Raw genomic sequence first — 17,515 nt, 5'->3', positions numbered from 1 at the left:
GACTGTTTGTCTATCTGTCAGATGTTGGCACCACTGGCACATCAGCTTAATCCTGTATGCACAGCATCAAAGTTGTGTCTCTGCCATCAATTTTGCGGTTTTTACTCAATTTCTCGTTGTATTTACTTGATTCGGCGTTATTTTCATTGCTTTTGTTGTGCTGCTTGTTGATGGTTGTCTAGTTTTTTTTCTGCTTTTTGGCATCTGTAAAATACTTTATTTGACTTTTTGTGTTTGTATTTTGCTCTCGCAACTCAATTGAGTGATTTCTTTTAGTCAACGTTCCCGATTTTTCCACCTTCGCTTCGTCATTGACAAAGTTTCAGTCTCAAAGGTTGCCGCCGGGGGTTGAGGGTGGGCGGTCAGACCGTCGGTCTGGCAGACGGGTTTTGTTAGATATGCTGGATAATCATTTGTTTTGCTGTGGTTAAGTGAAACAAAGTACCAGCAGGCAGCACTACACTCTATATAGAGAGTCTATGCGCTTACATACATTACATAGATTATAAATATTGATGGATTTATGCAGAGCAGCGTAGAGCAAAAGTTGGCTGGAAAGTAAACTTAAGCTGCCGATACTGGGGGATGGTGGGATTCTTAGTCATTGTGTAAGTTGTAAGGAATATATTGAGCAGTGTATATTACTTTTATCTATAAAAATAACTAATAATTTGATTGAAAATTCGGAATACTTGGGATTTAAATATAGAGCTCCTGGCCTCTCATACCATAGGTGATGATGATAACGACTTGATTTTATCCGACAAATCGAGGATCCTAGAAATTTTAAGCTCGATTCCGAGCAGCCTATGGAATTCATGAGATTTTTTTAAATTTTAAATACATCGGTTTGTCATGTCCAAAGATGCTGCTGGAGGTAGTGATTTCCACTCGGACAATGTCATCGCGAAGCAGTTATGCACTCGAGAGTTGAGCTCGAGCAGAGACAACTGTGAACTCACAGTAAGCCTTCTCTTGAATAGGAAGATTAGAGGGGGAATTTTCTGTAAAAACTCTACGTCAATATTCGCTTTATGCTACTGGACCACTGTAGGGTTTTTCAGGCACAAATGGCCAGCGGACCCGATCACATTGGAATGGGGCCGAGATGGATCTCCATTGGTGTCTTACATTCTATAACTGGACCAATGGACCTTGTGTGTGCTACGTAATAGATGGTCGACATCGTTTCAAGCTGTTCAAATGAAGACATACTCAGGATAGACCTCTGAACCTAACCTAATCTAACCTTCTTTGAAAAAAACAGTGCTTCAAAGTTGTCATGTTGGCATCAGAAAGATAGCAGATGATCTCAGAATAGTCTCATCACGTTTTAGTTTATGTTTTGCATATGAAACGTGTTAATGCTGGTCTCCTAACAAAACGCCTGAATCTTTTGAAAAACTAATCGACGCCAAAGGTCGCAAAAGAGATTATTGACAACGTTTCTGAAGACCAAAACGAATCATTACTGGTGAGGAGACGTAGATTTATGAATATGACGTCGAAACAGTCAAGCAATCTAGAGAATAGCACTCCAAAAATGTGTCGAAACCGAAAATCAGAGGCGCTAAAGGTCACCCGCGGCAGGGTGTATGGAAAATTTGATTAAAAAGTGGAACCTCTTTTGAAGGCAACAATAAAGATTCATAAATATTAAAATCCTGGAACAAGTAGCTTTTGTTGGCAATCCGGGTCATTTTTGATCAGATCTACTTTTTGGATTCAAACAATATAATAAGAAAGAAATGTTCAATAGTTCCCATATATCTCTAATGTTACCACTTAATATTTTTCTCTTCAAACTCACACCGGCGATGTCTCACCGGTGCCGAAGTCAGGGGATTTCCACTCTCATGTTTGACTTTTATTATTTGGTAGTTGTTGTTGTGATAGTTTTTGTGGCATTCCTACGGTCCCTTTGGCTTCTAAACTTACTGCCTTATTATACTACTCAGGTTGCCTGTTGCCGTTTTTGTTGTTTTTGTTTTTCTGTTTTTTTTTGGAACAACTACGATCAACAGCAACGCATTGTGTCCCAAATATTTCCCATTGTGTCGGTATTCGTAACTCTTGTTGTTATTTCAACAAATTTGTATGTTGACTCTGAGCGAAAAGTTCGCCCACAACTTTCTCTGTCCAATCGAAAGCAGCGACAACGACGACACTGACGACGACGACGACGACGACGGCAATGACGCTGATGATGACTTTGGCTGCAAATATTTCTCTGCCCTTTACTGCTTTGCCCCTGGGAGCGAAAGGACTCTCTTAAATTGTTGTACAAATATTGACTTTGCACTGTTGCCACCGCATCATCAACGACATCGACGCTAACGGCAACGCCACCGCCACCGCCAATGTCATTGCTGCAACAGCAGCTGTTGCAACCATGAATTACCACAGTATTGGTTGCACAAATGGGTTAAACTTATTGCACTCAATACCAACGGTGCGATTCGCACATTCCCTCTCACATCGCTGAGTGTGCTTATCATCAGCATCCTGCTTATGGCGGGTGCGTTCCAGAGTTAGTGGAGTTACAAGTACATACATATATAAAAAGGGAATTTAGTGATTTGTTATGAGTAAAGTTCCATACATACAAATACAGTCTGTTTAGGGTATAGAAATTACAAATTTCTAAGTAGGGTAAGAATTTCACAAAAAACTTTCATTCATTTGTAATACATTTTTCAAATCGTTGGCAACTCATAGAAAATAAGCCTCCTCATAACTAACTCTAATAGAAATATTTCCTAAACCTGTTTAGTTATAAAGTTTTATTTATTGGATGCATTCAATTAAATAAAATATTGATGTGGCAACCTTTTTCAAAAATATATTAAATAGCACTACTCCAAAATTATTTATAAGTTGTTCGAGATAACCATTTTTATAATCTGACACAGAAGGTAACGTCGAAGACAGAAGTTCTTAGAAAAATATATAAAAAAGTTTAAATTTAATTCCTCTTACTATGAAGTGTCACCAGATTTTCTTGCGTAACACGATTTCGTTGCAATGTATCGTTTTTTCTTAAATAGAAATTTCACATTATAATTTTTGTATTCCTTTGTTTTCTGTCTAATAATCTGGGAACGCCCCACAGTCTTCATATCATACAAATATTTCACTCATAAGGTTTGAGGCCACATCATCTTCGTTTATAATCCAACAATTATAAAAATCATATTTTTTATATAAAAGATCACATTTTTCAAATATTGCGTCTGTCAATGGCGCAGCTGAACAAAAACGAAAAAACTGCATTAAAATGTAGCTTAAAGCAATTAAAGTTCTCTTAATTCAAGTAAAAGTCAAAGAAATCTTATAAAAAGTGTTACATTTCCAGTTCCCTACTTTTTTTTTAAAGAAAAACACTATGGTATTATCATTATTATAATTTAAAAGGACATTCCTTGGCATTTATTTTTTGAAGATTTACTCTTATAAATGTTGGCCGCGGCTACGTCTCATATAGTCCATCCCTTGAGATAAATTTTCGATGACTCGTTCGAATATTTGACTGGTAATTGGCGAATGCCATGCAAGATGTTTTGCTTCAAGACCTAAATCGATGCGGAATTGCCCGTACAGACTTTAGACTTTACATATTCGCACAAGAAAAAGTCTAACGGTGATATCATACGATCTTGCTGGCCGATCGAGCGGCCCAAAATCTGAAATTATCTGCTCACGGAAGTGTTCTCTAAATCCATTGATTGATGGGATGTGTGGGAAAGCGTTCCGTATTGTTGAAATCAAATGCGATAACGGTCGCCTTTGACGGTTCTCATTAGCATCATTTTTGAAGAAATATAAACCGATGATTGCTCCGGCCCTCAAACCATTCCAACAGTTGTTTTGTCTGGATGAAATGGCAGCTTTTGAATCTCTTCAGATTTTTCTTCGTCCCAAATGCGGCAATTTTTCTTATTTAAGTACCCATTGAGCCAAAAATGGGCTTCATCGCTGAACAAAATTTGGCTCGAAAACTTCAGATCTTCTAGAAACTTTTCAAGAGCCTATAGAGCGAAGCGACGTCGCTTGGGAAGGTCAAGCGCCTTCAGTTCTTGCACAAGCTATATTGTATATGCTTTCAATTTAAGATCTCGACGTAAAATCCGCCAAGTCGTTCTATACGTCAGTCCGAGTTGCTGCGAACGGCGCTGAATCGACTCTCTACGGTCTTCGTATAATCATACCCATATAACCATATAACTCACCCCATTTATGGATATTTTTAATGACCTGTTGCAGCATTTCGACTGGAATTTCGGCTAGAGTGCGCAAATGTTGCCTTCTAACTCCTTTAGCTTTGTAGATTGATTGGTGTAAACTTTTCATTTAACATACCCCCAGAAAAAAACATATAGAGGCGCTAAATCGCATGATGACCACGTTTAGACGTGACATCATGTGATTAAATCACGTCATCCCTACTGATAGATGCTACATATGAGAGAGATAAAGCATACCTTGAGCCTCATAACCTTAAAGATGAAAACCTTATCTATGTACATTCTGCTTACGCAAACAACACCAAAAACATGAAAAGAACGTCTAAAATTGTTTTGATAATCTTTAGAAAGATTTGAAACTAAGGCCCTCAGCATCGCATCGCCTCGAATATTTTGTTATATTACTTTTTGGAGTGGTCTTGACAACGTGATACCAAGACCAAACCCAAATATCTAACGATATATATTGGAAGTTGTAGAGACGATTAGAGACTTTGCTCTTTTAATGGTTGTGGTTACTGAACTCATCTCTGAATTTTCTGATGCTTTATGTCCGCTCTTTCAAGTTAGCATTAAGCTCCCATGGAAATATCATTGCAACATGGCTTATTTACTTCCTCCATCAAAATATATGTGCATAAATTAACGGTATTGTAAAGATTCCAACTCTGATTTTTAATGCACATGTGGATATTATCACATGCAAGCTATTTATAAATGTTCTCACTGAACTACATCTGCAGCCATCGTAAATAAAAGAAAACACTTATATCAAAGTGCTCGAAGAATGTCTAAAAAATGTAGATTCGACTGCTTTTAGAAAAAAATCCGACTTATTTGTACAAAAATATCGAATTTCGAAAAGTAAATAGGCGAAGAAAACAGTTATTCCCGCAATCAATGCCCTTAGAAAGCATCAAGAAGCCAAGGCTGGGGCAACACACAATCCTTAGGATATACATATGTATGTGTGTGTGTGCGTATTAAGTCGTAAGCACTTGACAAATAACAAAATTGCAATTAAGTTTCGTTTGCGGTCTTTTTTTATTAGATAACCACTTATAAAGAAACACATACATACACACACACATACGTACATAACTAGTCGTAACTCCCAAGAGCATCGTCACAGCATTACATTTCTCACCCAAAGGCTCGCTTGAGTGTGTCATACATACAACAATGATACTTTTTCATCTATAAATGTATGGGGTATGTATGTGTGAGTGTATTTATGTACGTATTTATGTATATGTATGGATGTTTGTATAGTAAGTCTGTGTGTATTTAGCCTCTGCCATTCAATGCAACTGGGACTATTTACAATCGCTTGAAGAAAGGCGACTTGGCCTCCCTAATGTCTATGTAGTGACAAGTGTAGGCAATAATAAAAAATATTGCTGGGGCTATATATCAAGTACTAAGCCGATAAATACATTAAATAAATTCGGTGAAAAGGGCAATAACAACTGTATACTTTTTTTTTATAACACACATGAGCTTATATACGCACACATACTGCACTCACACACATGTAATTGTGTATGCCAGTATATCGATTACAAGTGGCGTCGCTTGTTTACCAAACATGAAAAGTAGCAAGGACTTAAAAAAAATAATGCCGTTAGCAATGAAAAAATAAAAAATAAAATAATAATAAAGCTCTTTGCGTAGAAAATGCTTTTTATCCTAGGCACACACACATGCACATATATGTTTTGAGTGTAAGGAAAAAAAAGACAATATATCTGTCAATCGTTTGACCATTTGAAGAGTGTTTGTATTTTTAATACCCTGAACGGGGTATATTAAATTTTCCACGTGGAAAAGTAGCACCAAAAGAAAACTTCGGAGATCCTATAAAATATATCTATACATTGTGACAAAAAAGTAAAGGGAAAGTATAATTATTTATACGAGATGTACAAAGCCTTCAAAGACGGTCGAGAGATCGTTGAATACATACCTCGTTCAGGACGACCTTCGACCCCTTCTACTCATGAAAATATTAAAAAAGTGAAGGACATGGTGCTTGAAAACCGTCGGAGAAGTGTTAGAGAGATGACAAGAGAGCTCGACATCTCTTGCGAGTTTCTTGGAATGATTTTGGTGGACATTTTGGGTATGAAACGGGTTCTTGCTCCATAAAGCTGAATTTTTTTTAAAAAGAGTACCGTACGCAGGTCTCTTTGGACATGCTTGAATTCCGTTCTCACATTCATGGAGAGCAGTTCAAACTGCCGATGAGAAATGGGTTTATGAGTTGGACATGCAAACAAGTCAACATTCATCGGAATGGTGGAAAAAAATGAGCCGAAACAAAACCACACGCAAATCCGCTCAAAAATCAGAGTGATGCTCATTGCTTTTTTGTTATTGGTGATTTGGTGCATCATGATTTGTTCCGGAGAGAGAGAGACAGGCCAATAAGGAATTTTATTTGGCCATATTGAGGCGTTTGTGTGAGAAAAACCGTCGAAAATGGCCAGAATTTTGGAAGAACAAATCATAGCTTTTACACGATAATAATGCATCATCGCATCGAGATTTGGTTCCGTGTGATTTTTTCTTATTCCACAAACTGAAATTTTTGCTCCGTGGAACCCGTTTTCAGTCGTGCGGAAATACAAACCAAATACGCTGCAGGAGTTGAAGGCGATCCCGAAAAATGCTTATGAAAAGGATACTGAGGACTAGAAAAATCGTTGGGAAAAGAGTGTTACACCTGTTAGGGATTACTTTGAAGGAGACAAAATAAATATTGATGAATAATTAAATATTTTGCGCTTTATTTCCGATTACTGCGAACCAGAAAATCTGGCAGCTAAAAATGCGAATCGTGTTTATACTTCTGATACTGTAATAACCGTATGCAATCACTTAAATAAGGCGGGATACAAAAAGAAGATCGATGCTTGGTATCACACGAGTTAACACAAAAAAACCTCATGAACCGATTTCCATCTACGGTCCAATTGATCTATATTATTTCTAAAGCAGAATATTAAGAGTGATGAAAAATTGGTCACACAGGTCAAGTTCAAGCGAAGATCGTTGTGATCGACTCGCGGAGAGCCGGCGCAAAAGGAGGATGAGCTGCTCACCTACACCCAACCCTTAATTCAGACCTGTATTGTGAAACATTGGACCTTGTAATAGGAAGGAGGATATATGATAATAACGAGTGGTCTTCAAGTTGAAAAATTTGCTTTAAGAGAAACTTGTGACCATAGGCAGTAGGATTTTCAAAACCGGTAATGGCTAAGGGTTATGCAAACACAACCAGGTTGGTAACTACCAAAAACAGTAGTCATCGTCCATTACTATTAAAGAATATCATACGTATATTATAACATACCATGTATGTATGTTCACCTAACTTAACATAAAGTAAGTAGGAGTTCTGTCACTTCGGGCTCTGTACACAAGCATTCAAAATTTGATGTCTGATGTGTTACAAGTATTCTGTGTCTGGTTTGTGCTAAAGATTTAAGGCCAGCAGTGCTGCCTGAATATCCGTGTATATACATAGTTGCTTTTTGTATCCCCCATAGTTATTCAATAGAGTACCACAAGCTCTCTCTATACTTAGTACTTCCGTTTGGAAGGTGCTGGCTGAGTTTGCTACTTGGATATAGAGAATGATTTGGAGATCATCGAAGTATACACCTGCAGTCTATTTTGTACCCGTAGATAGAGGCTGCATCATCTTCTCCTTCTAAACCTCTTCTCTATTTACGTCTAGAGGGTATCCTAACCCGGAAGTGGCTATTAAATCTTACCATGGCAGAATATAGTCTGATTTTCTGGTTCACGATGGTCATTATGTAAAGTCCGAGTATTATTTAGTCCTTTCCACTCCCTACTTAAAAAAATTCAGATTTAGTTGAATTTGTTCTCGAATGACATCGCTGTATAGTATGGCTTCTTAGACGTCAACAAAGTTAATCGCTTAGGTTTAGTCTCGAGATTTAATAACAAGCCTTCCTATTTCTGACTAACCAAATGCCTTCCAATATTATAGCCAATCAAATTTGCTACTATAATCCTTTAGACATTAAACTCCCCACATATAGTTTGATACTATAACTTGTATATCTTCCTAATATTCATACCAACGAAACTTTAAGCAATTTATGCAATCCCAAACATAATATTATCAAACAGTCCAAGCAATAGCTGAGGGGGCACGACTATTATACCGCCTACCAGCAAAATTAAGTCATTTCAATTCGACTCGGCTTGTAATAATACCACTACACCCACCATACTCACACCTCACCAATTCAGCTAATCAATTGAGCGACGGCATATAAGCAATCATCATCTTTAAATTGGTATATGTATTTGAAATCCTTTCAATTTTATTAACATTTTAAGTTATCTACCCAGAGACACACACTATTTCAAAGCCAAAACCCAGCCAGAACCTGCCGGTCCTCTGCACTTTTTAACTCTACGCGCTGACAATCACTTGGTCTGTACTATTTTCCCCTTTCCTTTTGCTATTTTGGCCGAAAGTGTGACGCTACAAATTGAGTTTGCCAATGCATAAACCGAAATTGAACATCACTAATCCCTTTAAAGTGACACACTGGCACCCTGTTATTTACTAAGCGTGTACGGTTATACGATTATTGCTGGCGCATTGGAGTACAGCAAGCGGATAATTGAATTGTTCCCTCTCCGACAAGAAGAATTTCACATTGTAGCCTCGCTCGCAGGCGTAGTTCAACGCATGCCATCGATTATGTAAATTTAGTGAACCGGAGTTTGTTCTCGCTTTCTTTATTTGCTGGCTTCACACGCTATTTCGATTGAATTTTTCTTTTTTTTAAAGCTATATGTCGAAAGAGTGTTACACCAAAGCACTCTTACTTGTACTTCTGATATGCCTATGTAGTTTTCATTTCCTTTTTAGAGGCTGAGTTATTTGGAGTATCCGAGCGATATTGGATGCTCGGGCTGGGTTTATTTAGGTTCGATACGTCTGCTGGGTTTTTAGTCAGTTTGAGAGAGTCTAGATTGATTTTGCACGAGTACTTTCGATTTGAAGACCATGCATTGAAAACCCGACCAGATCAATATCGAAAAAATAGGCAATTCTTCTAATTCCGATCGGCCTTCGAAAATTTCGCAGTATTTGAGTTTCAGTCGAGTGCTGACCATTTGTAGACCATGATTTAAAAACCCGCTCCGATCGTCCTTTGAAAATGTAAACATTTTGAGAGTTGCGGGCAGGGTCTGTTCAGGTTTCAATATGTCCGCAGGCTTTTTACTCAATTTAAGTGGGTCTATATGGATTTGTATCGCAGTATTTGAGTTTTAGTCGAGTGATTTCGATACGCTACTGACCATTTGAAGACCATGCATTAAAAACACGCCCAAATCAATACCCAAAATTATTGAAAATTTTTCTAATTCCGATCGTCCTTCGAAAATTTCAATATTTTGCGAATATTTGCAACATGAAAATTAAATTTCTCTTAAAACTCATCAGTGACCTGTAGACTCCTCAAAATATACCAGATAGTCCACCTCTCAAATAAAAAGGGAAGCTTGGATATTCAGAACTTACAAACGGGTTTCGATATCGGTAACAATAATCTTGAAGTTAGTATATTAAAGGAATCAAATGACTGTCCTTTAGAGTTTATTCGGCCTAACCGTCGAACCGTCCACCTTTTTGACTCTCATAACACCTTATCCTTTGTAAAATTGTGATGAACTTTATTCTAACGCAGGATCAAAGACTTAAAAGCTAAGTAGTGTCAGAATCCAAGAGTTTACCAAAATATTTCATGAGACATTTGTGCCTTTAAATTGATAGTATAAGCTAGGAAATCGGGAAAATAATATGGACAGGTTTCCCTTGGAGCCATTAGTACTTTGTTCAAATTATTCGAGAGCATACCTGACGCATTCTTATAAAATTATGTCCAACCAACGCGATTCCATCGTAATTTTCGGAAACCGAAAATTGAGTGAGGCAATTCTTTGCTTTAAAATATTATCCAATATTTTGGTTAGAAGCTTCAAGACCCTATTTGCGACAAAACCCTCAATACAAAAATACTATCTGCCAACTATCACTTCACAATATAATCTACCAGATCAGAACATTAAACAGACAATAAACATTTTCTTAAATATATTTAATTGTACGAAAATATATAAAATTTTAATATGCGATACACGAACTCGGCTCAACAACAGTGTTCCGTGCGATCTACGTGACGTATGACTACATCAGCAACAATCATATTCGGTGTGAGAAAGTCAGCAAGGCGCTCGGCACCCAGACGAGACTGGCGATCGAATGGATAGCCCAAGGCACGTTGATCGTATTGTAAGAGATGATGGTTACCACAGGAGTCAGCACCACTGATGGGCTCTTCTTCAACCTAAAAAAAAAATAATATATTAAATTCATAAGAAAACTTGAGTTCTAAGTGGACCGACGACACTTACGCTCTCCTGCTCGTAATTTGTTACCATAACGACGAGCTCACACTGCAAACCGTTGGTTGAACCCTTCGGTATGAGCATATGATGAGGCCAGCCACAAGCATGTTGCATAGTTTCGTTAGACACACGAGCCACTGCTGGATCTCGGAATGTGCGCTCAACGGGTATCGTAAGGCTTGATTCAGTGGAGCGACGACGTATAACATTTTCATCGGGTTGTACTGAAAGAGTTTAGAGCTGTACGTATTTACATCTACATTGCTCTTCTTCTACAAATTTACTCACGTGCTACCACAAATTTATCCAATTCGATCATCAACAAGCGTTGTTCATTGAAAGTCATAGTCTGATCTTGCTCATCGAACTTGGGACCGAGGAAGATGCGTACCAGGCCAAAGCGTTTTGTGGTGCTCTCATTAGTCACCTTGATTGTATAGGTGAAGGGCGCATGTTGTAGATGCTTGAAGCGCGCAAAAATATTACCACGTGGCGCGAAATCCATGCCACGTGATAGATCAATATCGGATTCCTGCCAAAAAGTTTGCAAAATATTGGGTTCGCGCACATCCTCAGCTGTGACTTCCACTGATGTTAAAGAGAAGCCTTCGTAGCGCAGCTCCGCAACGATGTAGGGTAGGAGCTGAGCTTTATGTTGCTGAAAAATACTATCGAGATAGGCGTGCCATCTATAGAAGGCAGGATCGCGCATTGCTGTAGCAAGATCACCAACAACACCAAACGACTCCAAATGACGATGTGACGGATCGTGAGCATAGGCGATGAAGAGATGGCCCATATTATGAAGATCACCATAAAGGTTGCGGTTTGGCGAAGCCATGGACGACTCAATTATATTGCCAAGCTCATCGATATTGAGGGGTATGTGCTTTTCGCTCTCCTGTGGACGTTAAAAAAATCAAAATATTTGTGAATTTATATAAGTGAGTTGAGAGCTTGGACGTTCATTTCACTTACATCTAAAACAAAACCTTTTGTGATAGCTTCCTTTATGCGTTCGCTCCATTGTTCCAAATCTTCAATATCCATAATCAGTTGGTCTTGATGGCGACGCACATCCGAAAGTTTGGTATTGTCAAAACGTGGAGCCGACTCCATTTTAGGAAAGTAGCCTTCCTTAATATATTCACGTAAGTCCATTAAGGGTTCCACGCGTTTCAAATTATTACCCAAGCGCTCTACATTGTATCTGGCTAAGATCTGCTGATACATGTAGTAGAAGAGCTCACCGCGACGCGCCTTATACACAACACTGCGTTCGCTCGCCTCGAATGGATACATCAAATACCGGTGCCAATGATATAAGTTCACACCAAAATCCTCACGAAAATACCACAAACGATGCTCTGGCTCATCTTCCGATGCTGTATAATCGTGTGGTATTAGAATTGCCATGCGCGAACCTTCGGGTACGATTGTGCATTCCTCGCGTAAATGTCGAAAAATTTGCCGGTCGACAAACTTGTTGGGGAAACTCTGTATCAAAGAGGGCACACCCATGCCTTTAGTGTCCTTGCGGTGCAGTATAGCCACGCTAAGCGCATAATTGAAGAGATATGGATTGAGCCGATCGTGTCCATAAACCGCAACACTCTGCAGTTCAGCGACTGTGGGCGCGCTCATGAACGTATCAATCAGACGCACCGCCATAATGCGATGTGCCGGCACGCAGAGCGAAAAATGCGCCTTGCGCGACAACTTCGATGGTAAACTAAGATCAGGCATGGAAATATCTCGTACATTTACAAGGCTCTCAGCTCTTTCGCTGAATCGGTCCAGCACTTCATTGTCTATAACTCGGTAACGATCGGTGAGAAATTTCTTGGGCACATCAAACACTACTCCCCGCCCTTTTTCCATGAACACGGGTTCATGTGGACGATCGAAGAGTAACAGGAGATTATACTTGTCGCCCATACTGGGTGCACTGGCAGAACCTTAGCAATCGAGTTCGGGAAGTCGGTACTCTTTTATGCGAATCGTTGCACTTTCGATTATAAAATCTAGTTTAAAACTGCGCTGACCGTGTGAAAGTAAACGCATTTATATGCAAATTTTGGATATCCAAAAATGTTTGTGGGTTTCCAAAAATAAAAAATTGCGGTTTCAAGGTCTCATATGAAATTCGCTATGCCAAATGCATTTTTAGTGAAATTCTAGAGCGTTATCTTGCATTTAGTTTGAGGTTTTGCAGTTTTGACTTGGAAAACAGAAATATATAATACAATAAATTGCATTAGAGTCTCCCATGCAATGGCTGAGCTGATAAGAGCTTAGAAAACTTCGAAAGACTCGAAACAATTTATCTTCAGGAGGCATTGGCATACCACAGAGAATATTCAAATTGTATTTTGATGATCTAACATAATGTGATTATAATAAAGACAACCCGTTTTGGTTAAAAAGAAATTTCTAGAATCCAAGATTGTTTTTCAAAAAGCAAGCATATGATTACTTTTGAAGTTATTCTGTTAGTAATGATTATTTGGAAATATAAAAACTGCTGGAAAAAATTTGAAAGGGGGGAAAGGGAAAGTAACTGTAGTTTCGAGCTAATATAACATAAGTGTCTCATATATCTTTTTCCATCCTCATGAAATCTTAATTTACCTCTGTGGTGAAAATATTATATTCCAGGAAAAAAGTTAGTATAACATCAAGGATATACAAAAGAATGTTCGGTAGCTGTGTCAAGCAGCAGGGCGGTGTGAGATTGACAAACACATGTATGTACCATAGAGCAAAGAAAGTCAGAGAAGATAATGTTGGTCAATCACTGCTCCATTATTGGAAATTTGTTGACTTTTCCGATGTCTTGTATATAGGATAGCCCACAGATACTTCCCAAAACGTTTATTTTCGATCGGAAATTATCCAGATTGGCTGAAAGATAAAATTGTTTATTTGAACTGTCCCAAAGGGTCCAGGATAGATCTTCTTCTTTATTGGCATAGACACCGCTTACAAGATTATAGCCGAGTTTACAACAGCGCGCTAGTCGTTCTTCCTTTAGCCGTTGTCTCTTAATTCGCTGAACAATGTCAATGTCGTCGTATATCTTGTACAGCTCATCGTTCCATCGACTGCGGTACGCAATGACCATAAATCATCCGCAGAACTTTTCTCTCGAAAAGTAGTAACGTGGACTCATCAGATCGGCCATGCCTCTGCACCAAATAGCAGGACAGGAATAATAAGTGACTTATAAAGTTTGGTTGGCAAGAGTTATTTTGCGTTGGATTTCTGTTTTTGTTTATGCTGGTTCCAACATGGAAGAAATTATTTACAACTACGACTAATTTTGAGGTTCCAACGACAGTCGGGTCTACGTCATCAGAACGGACCCGAAGTTTCGTCCGGTCAAGGGCTGTGAACTCGGTAACACTCCTCTTAATTACTTTAAATATGTTTCTAACGCTACAACAACAACCCAGCACAGTCTTTGAATACTTACGATTGAGACCACAGATGTACGAACATAATTGATATATTGTTAAATACTGTTTATCACTTTATCAAATATGATATAAATTTAATATTTCAATAATTATTTACATATTTATAAAAGAAGATATAATTTTATTAATTGAGTAATTAATTAATTAATTGGTTTTGTGTTTTGTAATTAAATTTGATATGTAACCACTTAATCTTTACCTAAATTATTAATGTACTAATTAAGATTTTGAATTAATTCCGCCAAGCCTAAAAGTATGCAAGGTATGCTTCTTGGTGGTGCCATATTCACTACCCAAGTAATCAGAAAATCAATTCGCGTGATTTCACCGCATTGCTTAACAACAACTGATTTATTCGTTTGCACTACTAATCTATATTGTTTTATTTTGTATATTATTACTGCTTAAGATACAACAACAACAACTGTTTGCAATAATTTAATTATAATCAAAAAATTTATTAGTGAATAAGTATTATATCTTCTTAACCAAGTTAAGTTTATGCTCCAAAGAACTTCCTTTTCGTCTGGCAACGCTTGCGGACACACTCAACAGCTGTCAGCGTCCTTTGTTTGTTTATTGCAAATGTCATATTTGACAATATTTTCTTTTGGGAAAAACAATACTTTGTCATCAAACAGTGAGAAGTGAAGAAAAATTCATTTGTCAGTATTGTATCGAAATCTTTTTGTGTTTGCTTTAATTGTTTATTAAAGCGTTTAGTTTTATTTTTACAAATTTTGAGTGTGTCGTTTTGTTTTTTTGTTTCGTTATAGTCTTAAATTATAAGTGTTACTAATTTGGTTGTGCCTTAGGGAGGCCATATACAAAGTAAAAGCGCCATTTTACGTCAAAAAATTAACAAAATTTCGTTAATAAAAGTAATTGTGACGCATGTTTGTGGGCAAAATGAATGCCAAAGATATATTAATGCGCGCTGTGCAATGTGATCAAGCCGGGCGAATTTTAGAGGCACAACATCTGTATCAAGATGGCATACAAATACTTATGGATCTGGTTGGTGGTAAGGAATAGCAAGCGCAAACATTTCAGCAAATGTTCTGGACAAAATCATTTAATTCTATGTGTTTGCATATCTTTGTTATTGCTCTTGAACAGACGAATCGGATGTGGCCAAGAAGAAAGTGTTTTATGAACGTATTAAGGAGTACATAGACCGCGCCGAACAAATTAAGGACCGCGTACAGAAGCATGTCATACGTGGCGAGTTGGTCACCAATAAACCAATAGACGACAATTCTACCGGCAACAGTTATCAGTCGCTGTTCGGGCAATACCTCAATGCGGATGTAAAAGAGGTGCTACTTGAGGAGCCATATCTGTACGAGAAGTATCAAGTATGTGTAAATAGCAATGGAAATAATAGCACTCGCGCCCAACAACTAAATATTCATGCAGTTTCAGAATCTTGTAACATTCTTGGAGTTGCTGGTAAAGAACTGCCGCCACCTCAAGTATGTGAGAGTGGTCACAAAGACTGATACCAAAGCACCGGAGAACCAAAGTAACGTGCTGGAGCAGATTAGAGCGGATATGGCAAAACGTAATGTAACTTTAAGCATAAAATTCGAAGACACTTTGCATGATCGCAAAATTGTGTAAGTTACCGTTGTAATACACCATATAACAAAACTAATCGCATACCGACTACTTTTAGCCTCAGCAATGGTTATATTATAAAGATTGGGCGTGGTTTGCATTTCTTCAAGGCTACTAATCCGTTATACAGCCTAGGCTTATGTGATTATGATTTTCGCAAATGCTTGCAAACTGACGTGGACATTTGGCGTACTAGAAACTTCATTGCTTGAAACTGATAAAAGTGCTGCACTAATCACTGACTCATCGTTAAGCGTTTAACAGACATTTTTACAATAATTTTTGTGTGAATTTTTTTTATGAAATAAGGATTTATTTTTTGATAAAAAAAAAACTTTTGTATTAAACTTTCAATAAATATGTTTAAGTATTTTTTGTTAATACATGCATACATAACTGCGAATGTATTAAAAATTAAAACAATAAAAATTGAATTCCATGAATTGAATTAAGAAAAAGTTTATAGCAAAAGCAAAAAAAAAATGTTTTCTTGTGTAATCCATAGGCGCCATAGCTCGAAATGCACTAGTTGCGAGTTAATGCTTTTTAAAGCTAGCTCTGGAGCGCAGGCGTGTAAAATATGCACCCACATTCCTGCATACATATAACAAGCCCGCATAGGCACAATAGGACCTTGCCAAGTGTTCCGTAATCGCTATAAATCTTCGACAGAAGCCAAAGTTGCCTTGCTGACAGCACTATGTAGGCTGCGACAACGGTGAAATTGCATTCTTCTGCGTTCTTTTTGTTTTCTTTTTCTGTGTGTGCGGGTATTATTTCGCACCACAGCCGCACAGCTGGAGGTGTTGCAATATTGGCAGTGAACAATGTGCAGCGAGCGACCTTTTATGCTGCCGTTACGACTGCTGCTGCCCGCACGTAGCTTTGGTGCGACCATTTATACTGCTTACCATATTTTATGTCATACCAGATACGAGATTTTTCGAGTGCGTCGACAGCTATTTGGGTGTTCCAGCATGCACACGATTAAATTTCTTGGCGCTCACAGCTGCAGCGGCAGTGGCAGCGGCCGGAGCTTGGATTTGACTGCACAGCGTGAGTGAATTGAATTCCAAGGATGCAACAATTCTTAAAAATTAAAAATAAAAAAAAATTAAAATAGAAGAAATGAAACAGCAGAGCTAGAGCTTCAGTCGTATAAATTGCACGCTCGAATGCGCGCTACATAAAAGCGCACTGTTTTATATCAGATTCTGGGGGTTTATTAATCAATGTGTGGGTTGAGATTCAAGGATTTTTGATTAAACCATAAAAAGGCTGAAAGAATGGGTGCTTTGTGTAGTTAAAGTCTGTACTTAACAGTGCAGGAGGATTAAGACCTAGGACTCGATATAACAACAAAAACAAAACAGAGTTGCAGCAGTTACATCTGTTTTTTCGGTTATCTATATAACTAGTATATATTGCAGCGAGAACTATTGTTTTATTGGGTTGAGATGAAAATAGAGGCTTTTGATTCAAAATTTAATTTGGAGTTGGAGTACACAGTCGGGAACAATTTGATTGCCATTAAGCTAGCTGTAAATCTACTGCTCTGGAGTTCATCCTCCTTTAGAGGGATGATCATCCACTCCGATAGTAGGCGATACTATTCTTAAGTTCGCTGACCTAAAGATTCGGCCAACACTCAACACTTTCTTGTCGATTGTTGGTATTTAATAGATCAAGACTAAAATAACTCTGGTC

General features: G+C 38.0%; 2 protein-coding genes across 2 annotated transcripts; one reads left to right on the top strand and one right to left on the bottom strand.

The window, feature by feature from the left end:
* Positions 1 to 10,384: 10,384 nt before the first annotated feature.
* On the bottom strand, positions 10,385 to 12,750 carry LOC105228034 (phenoloxidase 2). Its single transcript, XM_011207639.4, has 4 exons — positions 11,688 to 12,750; positions 10,998 to 11,610; positions 10,716 to 10,933; positions 10,385 to 10,648 (listed from the first exon to the last, which is right to left on the bottom strand). Exons 1-4 carry the CDS (start codon positions 12,645 to 12,647, stop codon positions 10,451 to 10,453), a joined length of 1,989 nt encoding a protein of 662 aa, XP_011205941.2. The 5' UTR covers positions 12,648 to 12,750; the 3' UTR covers positions 10,385 to 10,450.
* Positions 12,751 to 14,732: 1,982 nt separating this feature from the next.
* On the top strand, positions 14,733 to 16,281 carry LOC105227995 (MIT domain-containing protein 1). Its single transcript, XM_011207590.4, has 5 exons — positions 14,733 to 14,853; positions 14,965 to 15,212; positions 15,308 to 15,546; positions 15,608 to 15,807; positions 15,867 to 16,281. Exons 2-5 carry the CDS (start codon positions 15,083 to 15,085, stop codon positions 16,018 to 16,020), a joined length of 723 nt encoding a protein of 240 aa, XP_011205892.1. The 5' UTR covers positions 14,733 to 14,853; positions 14,965 to 15,082; the 3' UTR covers positions 16,021 to 16,281.
* Positions 16,282 to 17,515: the final 1,234 nt, after the last annotated feature.

The sequence above is a fragment of the Bactrocera dorsalis genome, chromosome 5 (assembly GCF_023373825.1).
Source record: "Bactrocera dorsalis isolate Fly_Bdor chromosome 5, ASM2337382v1, whole genome shotgun sequence".
NCBI classification, from domain to species: domain Eukaryota; kingdom Metazoa; phylum Arthropoda; class Insecta; order Diptera; family Tephritidae; genus Bactrocera; species Bactrocera dorsalis.
This window is presented reverse-complemented; position numbering and strand designations above follow the sequence as displayed.

Bases quoted from the DNA above. Each gene is read 5' to 3' on its own strand.
- LOC105228034 (XM_011207639.4), bottom strand. From the start codon at position 12,647: ATGGGCGACAAGTATAATCTCCTGTTACTCTTCGATCGTCCACATGAA. The intron at 11,611-11,687 runs GTAAGTGAAATG...TAACGTCCACAG, and splicing joins CAAAAGGTTTTGTTTTAGAT to GAGAGCGAAAAGCACATACC. The intron at 10,934-10,997 runs GTGAGTAAATTT...AAACTCTTTCAG, and splicing joins GGATAAATTTGTGGTAGCAC to TACAACCCGATGAAAATGTT.
- LOC105227995 (XM_011207590.4), top strand. From the start codon at position 15,083: ATGTTTGTGGGCAAAATGAATGCCAAAGATATATTAATGCGCGCTGTG. The intron at 15,213-15,307 runs GTAAGGAATAGC...GCTCTTGAACAG, and splicing joins ACTTATGGATCTGGTTGGTG to ACGAATCGGATGTGGCCAAG. The intron at 15,547-15,607 runs GTATGTGTAAAT...ATATTCATGCAG, and splicing joins ATCTGTACGAGAAGTATCAA to TTTCAGAATCTTGTAACATT.